Source organism: Mya arenaria, chromosome 12, assembly GCF_026914265.1.
Source record: "Mya arenaria isolate MELC-2E11 chromosome 12, ASM2691426v1".
NCBI lineage: Eukaryota > Metazoa > Mollusca > Bivalvia > Myida > Myidae > Mya > Mya arenaria.
In genome coordinates this window covers 58,430,256-58,444,334 of record NC_069133.1, presented here as the reverse complement: position 1 = coordinate 58,444,334, position 14,079 = coordinate 58,430,256, and the positions used below count along the sequence as shown (strand labels likewise).

General features: G+C 32.8%; 1 protein-coding gene across 4 annotated transcripts in view; it reads right to left on the bottom strand.

Moving 5' to 3' along the window:
- LOC128211498 (hexokinase-2-like) overlaps positions 1–14,079 on the bottom strand; it is a 52,224-nt gene that overhangs the window by 18,500 nt on the left and 19,645 nt on the right. Inside the window, exon 1 of one of the 4 annotated variants that reach the window (XM_052916357.1) lies at positions 9,265–9,444. The exons of 1 other annotated variant lie outside the window; for it this stretch is intronic. In XM_052916357.1, coding sequence (XP_052772317.1) covers positions 9,265–9,429 — 165 coding nt within the window. In that variant the 5' untranslated portion in view covers positions 9,430–9,444. Of the gene's footprint in view, positions 1–238; positions 1,790–4,259; positions 4,813–9,264; positions 9,445–14,079 lie in introns of those variants that run through there. 2 more of the 4 variants (XM_052916356.1, XM_052916358.1) reach the window with 2 other exon arrangements.

Genomic DNA, 14,079 nt, shown 5'->3' with positions numbered 1-14,079 from the left:
TTGTCGGTCCCTAGAATATCAGCAAACAGGTTTTGACTGTATATATATATTCAGGCAGATATAATCTGCAGGAGTTCACAATATGGTATGTTACAAAAGGCTCTGTCTGTTTTTGCAATGTCTTTTTCTAAACTGATTAGTAAGTGAATAAGGTAATATTAGACAGTACTAAACCTGTAACATTCCAAATACAGAACAATAACAAGATAGCATGTGAAGAATCGGTTCCCGCCATTACCTTTCTCCGCTTTTCCTCAAAACTTAGCCGCACATTGGCACTAAGCGATCGCTTCAACTTCGGCCTTTGGCGTTTTGCTACCTCCCGCCCAGCATCTTCGCTGAAGGCCCGATTTAATTGTGGATTAGCAACTTTAACTCCTCCCGACATTTTTTTATAAATGTGTTACTTTCACTTTAAGTGAGATACGAATCCTTTTACCTTAGTCTATATAAATTCAGGCAAATGTCCTTTGAGCTGAATTGAGTTGCTTTGTAATGTGAATGAAACAATTAAGAAAATAATGAAATAAACTTTTTAACACAGGTTAACAGTTAAATGTACGAGGTAAAAACAAGAATGATCACAATACCCGTTAATAATGTCCCTTTCGAACACAATCTGGCTTATTTAAAACATACAGGTATGTTAGGTGTATTGTACGTCTATGAGTCACTTAATATAACGCTATTTTAATATCTTTAAATCACTATATGTTCCGTATTCCAACTTTACTAGTTGACTTGCAATGTCACTCAAACACTGAATATAAACAAAACTGTCCTGATAACTGTCATTATTTCAAAATATCCCTTTGTTTTTTGGGGATAGGCAACTTGAAAACAGCACGTTATGTATTTTACAATTCACTATTTATAGATAATCGTTCTTAACTTAACTTTAACATTGTATACCATAGAATAAATGAAATATTTTTTTGTTTATTAACACTGATAGTAAACACTACTGACCCTTTAATCAATGAACAATACTAAAATCAAGGTCAGGAGGTCAGACACATTTAGAGATCCAAAAACATCACAAAAACCTCCCAGCTTGCTCTGCTTGAGTAGTCAAGTATGCAAGATTCATTCACAGGTATACAGGTTAACAGATGTGTGTTTTCTTGAGGTTTTATCACACACTGGTGACTCCAGTATATGTTCAGACCTAAAATGTCGCTAAATTGATATCTATTGAATTTTCAAACCATGTATAGTCCAATAATTTATGAAAGGCTTCCAATAATTCAGTTTTAATCTTAAATCCAAACTTTGCCTGGTGTTCAATAATTTTAATTCCAAAATTAAATTGGCTATTTCATTCAGCTCTAAGTATGAAGCCAGAAATGGTATGACAAAATCACAACATGGCTTCCATTAACAGACTTTTTCAGGGACTGGTTTATCTTCTATTTCCCACATGTTATAAAGTGATGCCAGTTCCGGGATCAATACAAGAGCCCCAGTCTGTGAGAGAATTCCAATACTTTTCCCAGATTGGGAGGGGTGATGATGAAATACTTGTAGAATGCCAGGCAGCTTGTATGGCTGATCATATCCATGTACCTAGTCACCTTGCAAAACATAACATAACTCCCATCTACATTACATACATCTATTAACCTTTATTCTCCTAGTAATTCTTTTGCAAAAATAAAGACACACTTTATTTGCTGGGAATAGTTGTATCAAATATGAGTTTTCAGAACAGTGCACACAATCCTTAGTTTAATAAGTCACAATTCAGATAACAAGCATGATTTACATTTATAATTCAGATGTTTTAACATCAATGGTATTTCATACATTTCATTCGGCAATGTTAGCCATATCAGCTATAAGTTGTAGTTATCTGAAGTAGATTTGTACATGATTACTATAAACGTCAGCATCTGTGTTATTTAGAAGTAGTCAACAACTGTAACAACTGATTAGCAAGCAATAACGACATAGTACATGCATGTTATCTGAATAATCTACATCCGTATCATTTTGAGTTAGTTCAAGTTACATTGGATGATGAGAAATCTCTTAAAAGCTACAGCAAAAAAAACATACGGGGGGGGGGGGGGGGGGGGGCACATGATCAATCATTTCATGTTAAAAGCTTCATAGTGGGTTTTTATGGAGTAAATGATGATTATCATTATTATCATATTCATAATGAACCTCATTATAACATAATTTGAATTTGCTTCATGTTGTTCTCATGTTTTTTAGGATAACATGTTAATTTATCTTTAGATGTATGTTTTACATGAAAACCTTATGTTTAATCTAATCTTTACATAAGTTCTGTACAGTATTTGTATACTCTTAATCACTAAACCAAATTATGCTTAACAACTGAAATATCTGACTGACCATTTGGTGTTCATAATATTACATATGTACAAATATGCATTGATGGTCCAGACAGCTCAGCTCGGCCATACCCAATCAATACTATGTTTAGCATAAGAGGACAAATAATCAAGATTGAAAACCCCACCACACATTTATGTTCATACAGTCATTTTGACAAGTCCTTTTAATTATCTTTTTTTTTAATCAATTTAATACAAATAAACCTAAGGCAAAATTTATCACATACATTTAATGAATTGTTAAAAAAAAACCCCACACCATACAGTTCAATCTCATTTAGGCAACCAGAATGACGCAATTCCAAACCTTGATATTTATAACATCAACATAACCCACCTAACATTGAACTCTCCTTGAAAACCAGTAACCAAGACCTTTAGACTACAGTAGTGATATTTATAGATTGTCCCTGAGATTTTGCGTCTCAGAAATAAAATGTCTCCCGCTGAATCAATAAAACAAAAATATCTACTAGGAAATGCCAAAAGATGTCTTTGTAACTTCTATCAACATTGCAGAAGAAATTTGACACAGCTGCTTTCACAATATTCTATTATATGAAATCATTCTACATCCTGACTTTTTACACACCCTCAATACTTCAACCAATCAGTGACTCACAAACCCCCAACAACAGACCAATGAAATTTGAGAAGAAGTGACACACCTCTGAGTGAATACCATGCGTACAGGATGTATTACTGAAGAATATAATACATTTTTCTTCATTATAAGAAAACAAACATATTCCTACATATATATCTACATAATGAAAGGAAGATAAAAACCTAACTGATAGTAAAGAGTTCATGTACAAGGAACTTGAAAAAACAATATCAAGCAATTAAACATGTAAATTTAAACTGTCTGTAGTGCAACTCACACATCAGACACAGCATGTTCAACGATTACTGCAACTAATGGATGACATTAAAACAAAATAAAAACAGTTTGTATTTCATGTTGAAATTGCATAAAACATTTAAGTCTAACAATCACGATTTTAATCAAAATGCATTAGCAGTTTTAGAAACATATTTTTTTTCAAATTTTGAATTTAGTTGTTTATGTTAAATAAATAATGAAATATTTTATGGATCTTTATTTAGAAATAATAGCTACTACGCAATTTACATGTAAATGCGCTTTTTAATGCTTTTATACCCCATGTCTTGAACAGTTTTAAAATTTTGATTTCATAATTGATCATAAATTGCCATGGATTGTCTTATAATTTCGAAGATCAATTTTGATTATCAATTCCTAATCATTGATGTTTACATATTCTCTTAGCTTACATCATACTGCAACTTTGTCAACATAGATTCATTGGCATCAAAGAGGCAAAAAATGTAACAAAAGCATTTAAGAGAGGATGTTGAACGGTTCTAGCTTTTCAGTCAATCGCAAAGGCATTACTCCATAAACATTTTGTAAAGAGTAACACTCTATAACAGATGTATTGTAATTGTGAATAAGCGTACCAAGTTTCATGTGAATACCTCTAGCGGCTCTTAAATTATGACCAGCACTATCTTATGTTATACCATCAACAACATCAATGCTTTCACAATATCAAGACTATTTTATGACAAAGACGAGCTAGAAACATATTGCTTTCCCCTTCAATAACAAACCTGACTGTTTCAGCAAACCAACAATATGACCATAATTAACACAAACTGACACTCTTCAAGTTGTTTTTTATGAAAGATGAAGCATAAAGAATGCAACAAAGGCAAGCCCAAATCCCACTAGTTTGTGTTGGATGTTTTGAGGACACATTACAATGCATGAAATATAGTCAATAACTTGTGGGTTACTCTTCCAAAATAATGTCGAAGAACAAGCAAAGATGTATGACAATAAGTACAATGCATGGAAAAACTCACGAGCTTGTCCTCCATATTTTCGGGTACCATCTTCATGAAATAGGACAGTAGCTGCTGCATGCCTGTTTTCATTTGCGAGTCCTTCAGGGCATTTTTCACCATCTGAATCTCTGGTGAGTTGATGTCCAAGACATCTTTATCAATTTCTACTCCACAGCCTGCCATTTCGCTCTTTTGTCTTTTTGACGAAAACGATCAAAATCACAAATTTCACAAAAGTTTTATGTTTATTTGTGTCTCTATCCTTCTGATGTGTTAGTCTTTTGCCCTCAAATGCGTTTGTGAAGAAATTCTTGAAATATTTCTTCAATTCTCTTTAAATCTTCCTCCTTTGTTGTTCCGTCTGTTAAAGGCCAGTACTTGAAGCTGATGAGAAACACTACAGTTTCTATATTCTCAATGTATTTCTTCTGTTAACTTCCTTATTATGTTTATCTTATTCTTCTAAAATATCAACAAGGAAATTGGTTTGAAAACTAAACCAAAGCACTCAGTAGAAATACGAATTTAATGGCAGTCAATATACTTAGTTATTGGATTTTACTGTTTAGCCAGCCTTAGCCATGTGCTGCATAATAAATACAGTATTTCCAAAGGGGGGAGTGGCTTCCTGTTCTGATTGGCAGGCTAACCTTTGTAACAGCTTGTACTTTATACTATATTTATTTACCTGCTTATTTTGAAATTTCCACTCTAGGTGAAGGTTGGGGGCTAACCTCCATGAATTATTCAATGTCAACTAAGCTATACTATGCATATAAAATTTATGCTTTTAAATGTCAAACAAAAAGATGGCATATATCATGTGAGCTTCAATGACAAGTAAACCTTCAAAATGTATCAATAAATTACCGTAAAATATAAAACATTATTTCTTTGATATCACTTCAGTTCAAAAGTTGCTAATTACCCAATGTATCAACGAACTACAAAAGAAGTTCAATAAATCAACACACAGCTAAACATGAAGTAGTACAAAGTATAACAAGGGGAATAATCCAACTGTTACTTAACAAGGAACACTTCGATCGTAATTAATTGAGGCGACGGGAAGCAGTCAGATGACAAAAAGTATAACAGTATCGTGGTTTATTTGCTTAATGCTACAACATTGGACCAACATTCAACTGATAATTTTTGATAAACAGATAAAACTCTATTCATATTAATCAGGGCTTCTATAGATTTGATACTGACAATGAATTCTTCATTACATTTTATAAAAAAGACGGCGTATCTGATATCACTTTGATTACGGATCTGTAAGTTAGTGCAATCACAACCTGGTTGTGCAGGGATGTGGTATGACGAACACTGTTTGTGTATTACAAATTCCGTTTTTTTTATTACAAACTCTGTTGTTTTTTTACCAACTAAGCCATTTTGGACCGAAATTGAAAAAAAGATTTCTGGACCAATTTTTGAGCCATTTTCTGTAACTGCCATTAGTCTGGCAAAGTCAAATCATTCCAGATAGGCAAATTGTCCGTTTTTAGAAACCCTGTCTGTTACACCGATAGTGAGACAAGCTGTTTGTAAAATCCCACTTCCTGGGTTGAGACCAGGGACCATGATTACACACAGTTTCATGTCCAAGTCTAGAATCAGAATCAGATTGCACTTTTATTTAATTACAAACAATTCATTCGTATTACAAAAACAAACGTGAAGAATTGTACCATTTCAAATAGTTTCAACATCAAAACTCAATTAGAAAGTAAGTAACAATGAAATGAAGACTTGCAGTTTTGCCACTTGAGTCTGAACTCAGACTTGAGACTGTTTGTAATAATGGTCCCAGTACTCAGATGTCCATTTTGAGAGGCCATGAGAAAGGTTAACAGGTGGGCCTTGAACCCATGACCACTTTTTTGAGAGGCGGACAACATAACTTCTTGACGACTATCGCTCTCCAACAGCAGTGTTTAACCTGGCATCATCAACAACTACCTGAACCCCGTTCTGACAGTATGATTGACTGGCACATGTTTCCCGCCTGATGACAACTTCACCATCTCTTTCTTACAAGATTAATATTCACTATAGTTAGTACTAATATTTCATAATAACACATCCAAGGGTCAAAGGATGAACATTTACATATGTCATTTGGTAGACAAATATAGTAAATAGAAAAGATGAATGGACCAAATATATTTAGCATACTTACATTCCTTCAATGATAACAATTATACTCAGTATCATAAATGTATGATATTTTTTGTTTTATGGTTACTGAAACTATCACAATTAAATAACTAGAGCTTGAATTAATGTAAAGTCTATTCTTAGACACAATGTGAATAATGTTTAGAAAATGGAAATGACCAGTCAGATCTGGATCAGTATTTCATGAAAGACTGACACAATTATTCCATTTTGTTTTAATTGGTGCATTACAATGTGAATATACATTTGCATTTTTAATGTACTGACTACTGAGTATATCCGTCAGTGAAATAACACCTACATTTTAAGCAAAAATTTAATATCATGTATAATACAGGAAGTATTAAATTGCATGGACAATTCCTAAAATTTGGGACCAAATTAAATATTTCATTATGGGGTAAATGTGTTTTTATGAGATATACGAACACAATAATATGAGGCGCTACAGGTCTCAGCGTCACAGAGTAAATGCCAATGCTCGTCATTATCTTTCAGTTGAAAAAGGGGCATTATCCAAATATTATTTAAGAATTCTTCAAGCCAGAGTTATGCAGCTTGCTATACATATTGTCTGTAGAAATACGTGTTTCATTCCTGGTTCAATGATGCTGCCACAAAAACGACACCTGAGGGATTTCCCATCACAAGCGGAACCTATTTTCTTTGAATAACAGACCAGCTAAAAAAGAAAAATCTGGTCGAATATCCGCTCCAATTTCATGGCAATAGTAAAACCCTGACATTTAGCTAACATTTCTCGCGTTTCTAGAAGCCAACATAACAATCTTCCTTTCGAAATAGCTTGCCAGTGCCCTCAAGAAAATGCAAACAATCTGACAACAACACTGACTGATACTAAAACAGCTACAATTTTTCCACAAGTCTTGCCAACATTCCATCATTATTATTGCGCTAGGAAAAGATCATAAAAAACGTCATGATTTGATCGTTTATCTTTGAATTTATTCCAATGAGCATTTGCTTTATTCCAGACCTTTTGCACATACTATATAAATTGTACATGGACACTGTTCTCTGTTCAGATTCCTGTGATTTCTCAAGGTTATTTGCATATTTAAAGCAACAAAGGCAGAGGAACACTGAGACTGTAAATATGTGTCATAATCACAATCTGATAACGATGATGACTACAATGACAAGGATGATGATATGATGATGATGATGATGATGATGATGATGATGATAATGACGACAATGATGACAATGACGACAATGATGATGATGATTATAATATTATTTTATGATGATAAAGAAGATGATGGCGACAACAACAGCAATAATTATATCAGATTTTTTTTACAAATTTTACAATGAAAATCTAATCTAAGCATTAATAATAGTCCTGAATGGACTAAGGCGGCTCTGGGGTGCTATTCAATATACAACTTAGTTAATCTTAGGGTCATATACATCATTGACTTTGTTCACTATATTGTTGAGTTAGTACTGTAATAACAAGAAATCCGTTTAGCTACATCATAGTTAGATCCAATACAAACCAATATTGAATACAAGTAAAATATATTGACTCTGCCGCTTTCACAATATTCTTTTTTATGAAATCATTCTACATCCTGACTTCTTACACACCCTCAATATTTCAACCAATCAGTGACTCACAAACCCCCAACATCTGACCAATGAAATTGTAGATAAAGTGACACACCCCTTCTGAGCAAATACCATGTGTAAAGGATGTATTACTGAATTAATAAATATTTTCTTCAACATAAGATATGTTCAGGAACACAAGCATATTCATTACATATTTTTATATACTGAAAGAAAGACCAAACGTACATAACTGAGAAACATAACACACAATATCAAGCAATTTAATTGAACATGTAAACTGTCTGAAGAATGTGACTCACACATCAGACACAGCATGTTCAACAATTACTGCAACTTATGGACAACATTCAACAACATAAAAATAGTTTCAAATTGAAATTGCACAAAACACTTCAGTCTAACAATCACGATTTTAATCAAAATGCATTAGAAGATTTAGGAATAATTTGTTTTGTCAAACAAATTTAATATTTTACCATGTTTTTTTGTTAATACAAGTATAGCAATTTACATGTGGATGCACATTTAATGCTTTACACCGCTTATTTTGATCAGTTTTTAAATTTTGATTTTCAATTCCTAATCAATGATGTTTACATATTCTCTACACTTACATCACACTGCAACTTTGTCAACAATGATTGATTGGCACCAAAGAGACGAAAAATGTAACAAAAGCATTGAAGAGATGATGCGGAATGGTACTAGTTCTTCGGTCAATCAAAAGACAAATTTCAATAAATATTTTGGACAGAGTAATGAACGCAACTTATTGCACAGTCATGTACCTGAAGTAATTGTGAATATGTGTACCAAGTTTCATGTGATTACTTCTAGCACCACTTAAATTATGATAAAAATTATCTAATGTTTTACCATCAACAACACCAATCCTTTTAAAATACAGATGAGTTAGAAAGGTATTGACATCACCTTCAATAACAAACATGACTGATTCAGCAAACCAACAATACGACCATGATCAACACAAACTGACACAACATTATAAGTACTTTAAGTACTTTTAACTCTTCGAGTTGTTTTTTATGAGAGACGAAGCATATGATGAAGAATGCAACAGATGCAAGCTCAAATCTCTCTAGTTTGTGTTGGATGTTTTGAGGACACATTACAATGCATGAAATATAGTGAATAACTCGTGGGTTACTCTTCCAAAACAATGTTGAAGAGCAAGCAAAGATGTATGACAATAAGTACAATGCATGGAAAAACTCACGAGCTTGTCCTCCATATTTTCGGGTACCATCTTCACCAGTTGGGACAGTAGCTGCTGCATGCCCGTTTTCAATTGCGAGTCCTTCAGCGCAGTTTTCACCATCTGGATCTCTGGTGAGTTGATGTCCATAACATCTTTGTTAATTTCTACTCCGCAGCTTGCCATTTTGCTCTTTTGTCTTTTTGACGAAAACAATCAAAATCACAAATTTCGCAAAAGTTTGATGTTTATTTGTGTTTCTTTTCTTCTGGTGTGCTAGACTCTTTGCCTCAAATGTGTTTGTGAAGATTTTTTTTAAATATTTCTTGGATTCTCTTTAAATCTTTTTCTCCTTTGTTCCGGCAGTTGTAGCTAATGAGCACACTATTCTACCAAGGAAATTGGTTTGACAACTAAACCAAAGCACTCAGTAGAAATATGAATTTGATGGCAGTCAATTCAATATACTAAGATATTGAACTTTACTGCATAGCCAGCCTTAGCCATGTTCTCCATTATAAATACAGTATTCCAAAGGGGGAGTGGCTTCCTGTTCTGATTGGCAGGCTAACCTTTGTAACAGCTTGTACTTCCAATATTTATTTACCTGCCTTTTTTGTAATTTCCACTCTAGTTGAAGGTTGAGGGCTAACCTCAATGAATTATTTAATGTCAACTAAGCTACAATATACATATATATGCTTTTAAATGTCAAACAAAAAGATGGCAAATATCACGCGAGTTTCAATGACAAGGAAACCTTCAAAATGTATCGCATAATAAGGCCACTCCTTTTTTATTTTTTGGTTTACAAGAATTTTTGGTAAAAATGTCCACCGGGTGGTCGAAAAAAAGAAAAAAAAAAGGAAAAAAGTCACAAAACATACTCTTAAAGGGTGAAAATCAGAGAACAAAACATTGAAAATTTATATCATTTACTTGACATTTTAACATGTTTACACGTATAAACTATCAAAGATGCATTGAATATCACTCAGCATGACATTTGTTTAGCTTTAAGGGTATGCTCAAGCAAAAGTGAATGCAGAACACTTAAAAACTGACCAATATAAAAATATAAAAAAGAAGAAAAAGCGAATTTTACGTATTAAAATACACAAAAATTGCACTGTATTAAAACAATACATTACATTTTCTAAATGTTGTTTCAGTTTTTTCAATATTGGAAAATGTCAATAAAGTGAATTAATTACCAATTTTGAAAATAAGGAAATAACAGATTATGAAGACATTTGAGTTTTAAAATTATGAAAACAGTTCCTGAAAAACTAAAAACCAAACTTGATCTAGATTTGAGTTTTAATAACCCTTACCATGCTTGGTACTAGTTGCATGATACCCGATCCATGCAAAGTCCGCATATTTTCAGACAGGGATATTTACCATGGGATGTTCACCAAATCCATTTCATATATAAATCTTGCAGCAAATTACCACATCAGTACATTAAAATCACATAGCAAAATAATAAATCTAGTATGTGACTTAACATTATGTACCAATGATAGTAAACTGACAGAGAAATCCATAATTATGTATCGGATATTTTCATCTTCTTCCAACTCCGCCATTTTGTGTATACATGCATTCACAGGGCATCTATACTTAATGCTTGTTTATTTTTCATTTTAAAGAGTATTCCTTGGTTACAGCAACAAATTTCATTAACAGTGAACTATCAATCTCATTACAAATTGAAATGGTCTTATTCAAAATAGTTTTCCGTGTTGTTTTATCTAAATGTTCTGCACACAACTCGCAGGCATTAGTAAATGTCATTGACACATGTGTTTAACTCTGTCATTGTTTTTACTCTTCTATCCCAAACATGAATAAACATGTAATCTAGAATAAACACAAGCTTTACATTGACTCAATGACAAGTATTTCCAAACCATTCTGTGATTTAAAATCCATAAACACCACCGACCGAACTTGTGAAACTAGGTCACCGGTGTCAACTTAGAAATTTTACTTTCGATTTCACCACTCACACTTAGTGCACTGTTATTTGATATTAACCATAACATGTTATAAAATGTTTTTCTCACACAAGTTTTTAGATATTTGTGTCTACTTATTCGATGGCAGCCGCTGACACTTATTTTTTATCTATAAACAACAATATTTTCATGACCTAAATGGGCGGGGAAAAACAACAATCACGTGGCAGTTATTGTTCGTGTCCGCTGTTAAATTTGCTTATGTTTATTGCTATTGTTATTTTAACAACTCCTGCATATTTAAATTAATTATTTCATACAACGAATGACTGCTATCGTCAATTCTACCATTGCCAACGGCGCTGCCATAACAGTTGACTGGCACACATGCTATCACTATAAATTTGCGAATACAACAAACCAGTCGAGATCTACTGCATTCGTACTCTTATCTGTTCGTTTTTCTTTCGTTTCACACCAAAATCAATACGGTCGGGAAAGTAATTTTGAAAAAAAAAAGTGAAAATCATTTTTTATTTTTTTTGTACTTTTCGGAAAATTAGACCCGCCGGTTTTGTAAACCAATTTATATAAAAGTAGTGGCCTAACCATAAAAATTAAATAATTATTTCTGTGATATCATTTCAGTTCAAAGGTTTCTTATTGCCCCAATGTATCAATGAACTTCAAAAGAAGTTCAATACATCAACCAACAGCTGAACATGAAGTAGTACAAACCAAGGGGAATAATCCAACTGTTACTGCTCAAGTAAACTATCCTTCTGCTCTTTGGCAATGATACTTTAGTAAAGTACAGAACAGTTTGTTTAGTTTAGATAGTAAGTTTATACTGATTTCCATTACCACAATAGTGACGCAACCTGATAGTTTGTAGAAACCCACTTCCTGGGATGAGACCAGGGGCCATCATTACAAGTACGCAGTCTCAAGTCCAAGTCTAGACTCAGAATCAGATAGCACTTTTATTAAATAACAAACAATAATTAGTTTACTAAAAATGTGAAAAATTGTTCCATTTCAAATAGTTTCAACATCCAAACACAATTAGAATTTTTTTTTAATGAAATGAAGAATTTGCAGTTTTGCCACTCGAGTCTGAACTCAGACTTGAGACTGTTCCTAGTCATCATCCCAGTACTCAGATGACCATTCTGAGAGGCCATGAGACATGTACCAAAATACATTGTCAAGAAGTTGTAGCAAACTGTTAATTGCTAAAGTAATAGCTGTGGCATTTTTACCCTTCTTTGTCGTAGCCCATATGTGCGACAGACCCTGATTTCTCCAATTTAGCCCCTGAAATTCCCCATTTTCAGAAAGAAAATAAAGATATTTTAAATTTTGAACAAATAAAAAAAAAAATCAAATAATTTCAATTCCACTGCATTCATATTTGTAAACAATACGAAATTAGATAGATTCCTGGTTGAATGACAGTTTTTCAGAGGGTCATCCATAGGACGAGCAACCTTGTTCTGGGATTGATCTTACTGAGTATAATTATAGATAAACCAAACCAACTCGGTTTATTTAGTAATATAGTAAAATAAAAACAGACGTAGATTTTGACTCATCTTTTGTACTAAAATACAGGAAATATATCATAAAATGCTATACTATACAGTTACATTTCAAAACAGGAATATGATATATTGAAACATGGAAAACAGTTCATATCACATAACTAGCACATGTCTTTTATATCATCATGGCAAATTAAGCAGTATTGCACAGCTTAATTTGAAGCCAAGACAACACATTGGTGTTGATGCTCAGATTCCTTAAATGTTTTTATGTCACTTGTCTAATAGCCAGTTATTTTAAAATTATGGGGACATTTTATAGTACCTCACGATATGTCCCTATATGACATATGATGCATGTATGGTGTTTTGTCATCACATAATTGCCTCTGGTATTAGGGGCCAATTGTTGTACACACAGGACTTCAGAACTTTATACACAACAGCACAGTTGTAAGCAAAAGGTTTATTGTTATAAATATCTATTCAACAACAAACCATCGAATATTCAAATACTGATTTTGACATTCCAATATCAAACGTTCGATCGAATATTTGAATTTTCGTTTGCATCCCTAATAATAACACATCCAAGGGACTGAGGATGAACACTTGGTAGAAGAATTAGTAAAAAGAAAAGAAGAGTGGACCAAAATATATATTTAGCATAATTATATTCCTTCAATGAAAACAATTATTATCAGAACATGTACAATATTTTTGTTTTATGGTTACTATAACTATAAGAATTAAATAAACAGAGCTTGAAATAATGTCAAGATATTCTTAGACACAATATGAATAACTACAGAATAGTAACGTAAATGATCTGTCAGATCTGGATCAGTATTTCATGAAAGACTTTACAAGAATTATTGCATTTGACGTTTGAATTGGTGCATTACAATGAAAATAATATCAATTTGCACTTTAAATGTAGTAAGAGTATATCCGTCAGTGAAATGACACCTTTTAAACATAAAATAAGCATGTTAAGGACAGCTTGCTATGAATATTGTATCTAGAAATAAATGTTTCATTCAAAGTTCAACGATTCCGTCACTAAAGACACCAACGCTATCCATTAAGAAGCCAACCCATTTTCCTTTGAAAAGAAACCAGCTAAAAATAAAAAATCAAGTTGAATATCTGTTCCAAATTCATGACAATTTTAAAACCCTGACATTTAGCTAAAATTCCCCATTTCATTTGTAGAAGTCAGCATAACAATCTTCCTACTGAAATAGCTTTAATTGTTCCATTAGTCTTGCCAATATTCTGTCAGAAAATGACCATAAAACAGTCATTTTATGATCGTTAATCTTTGA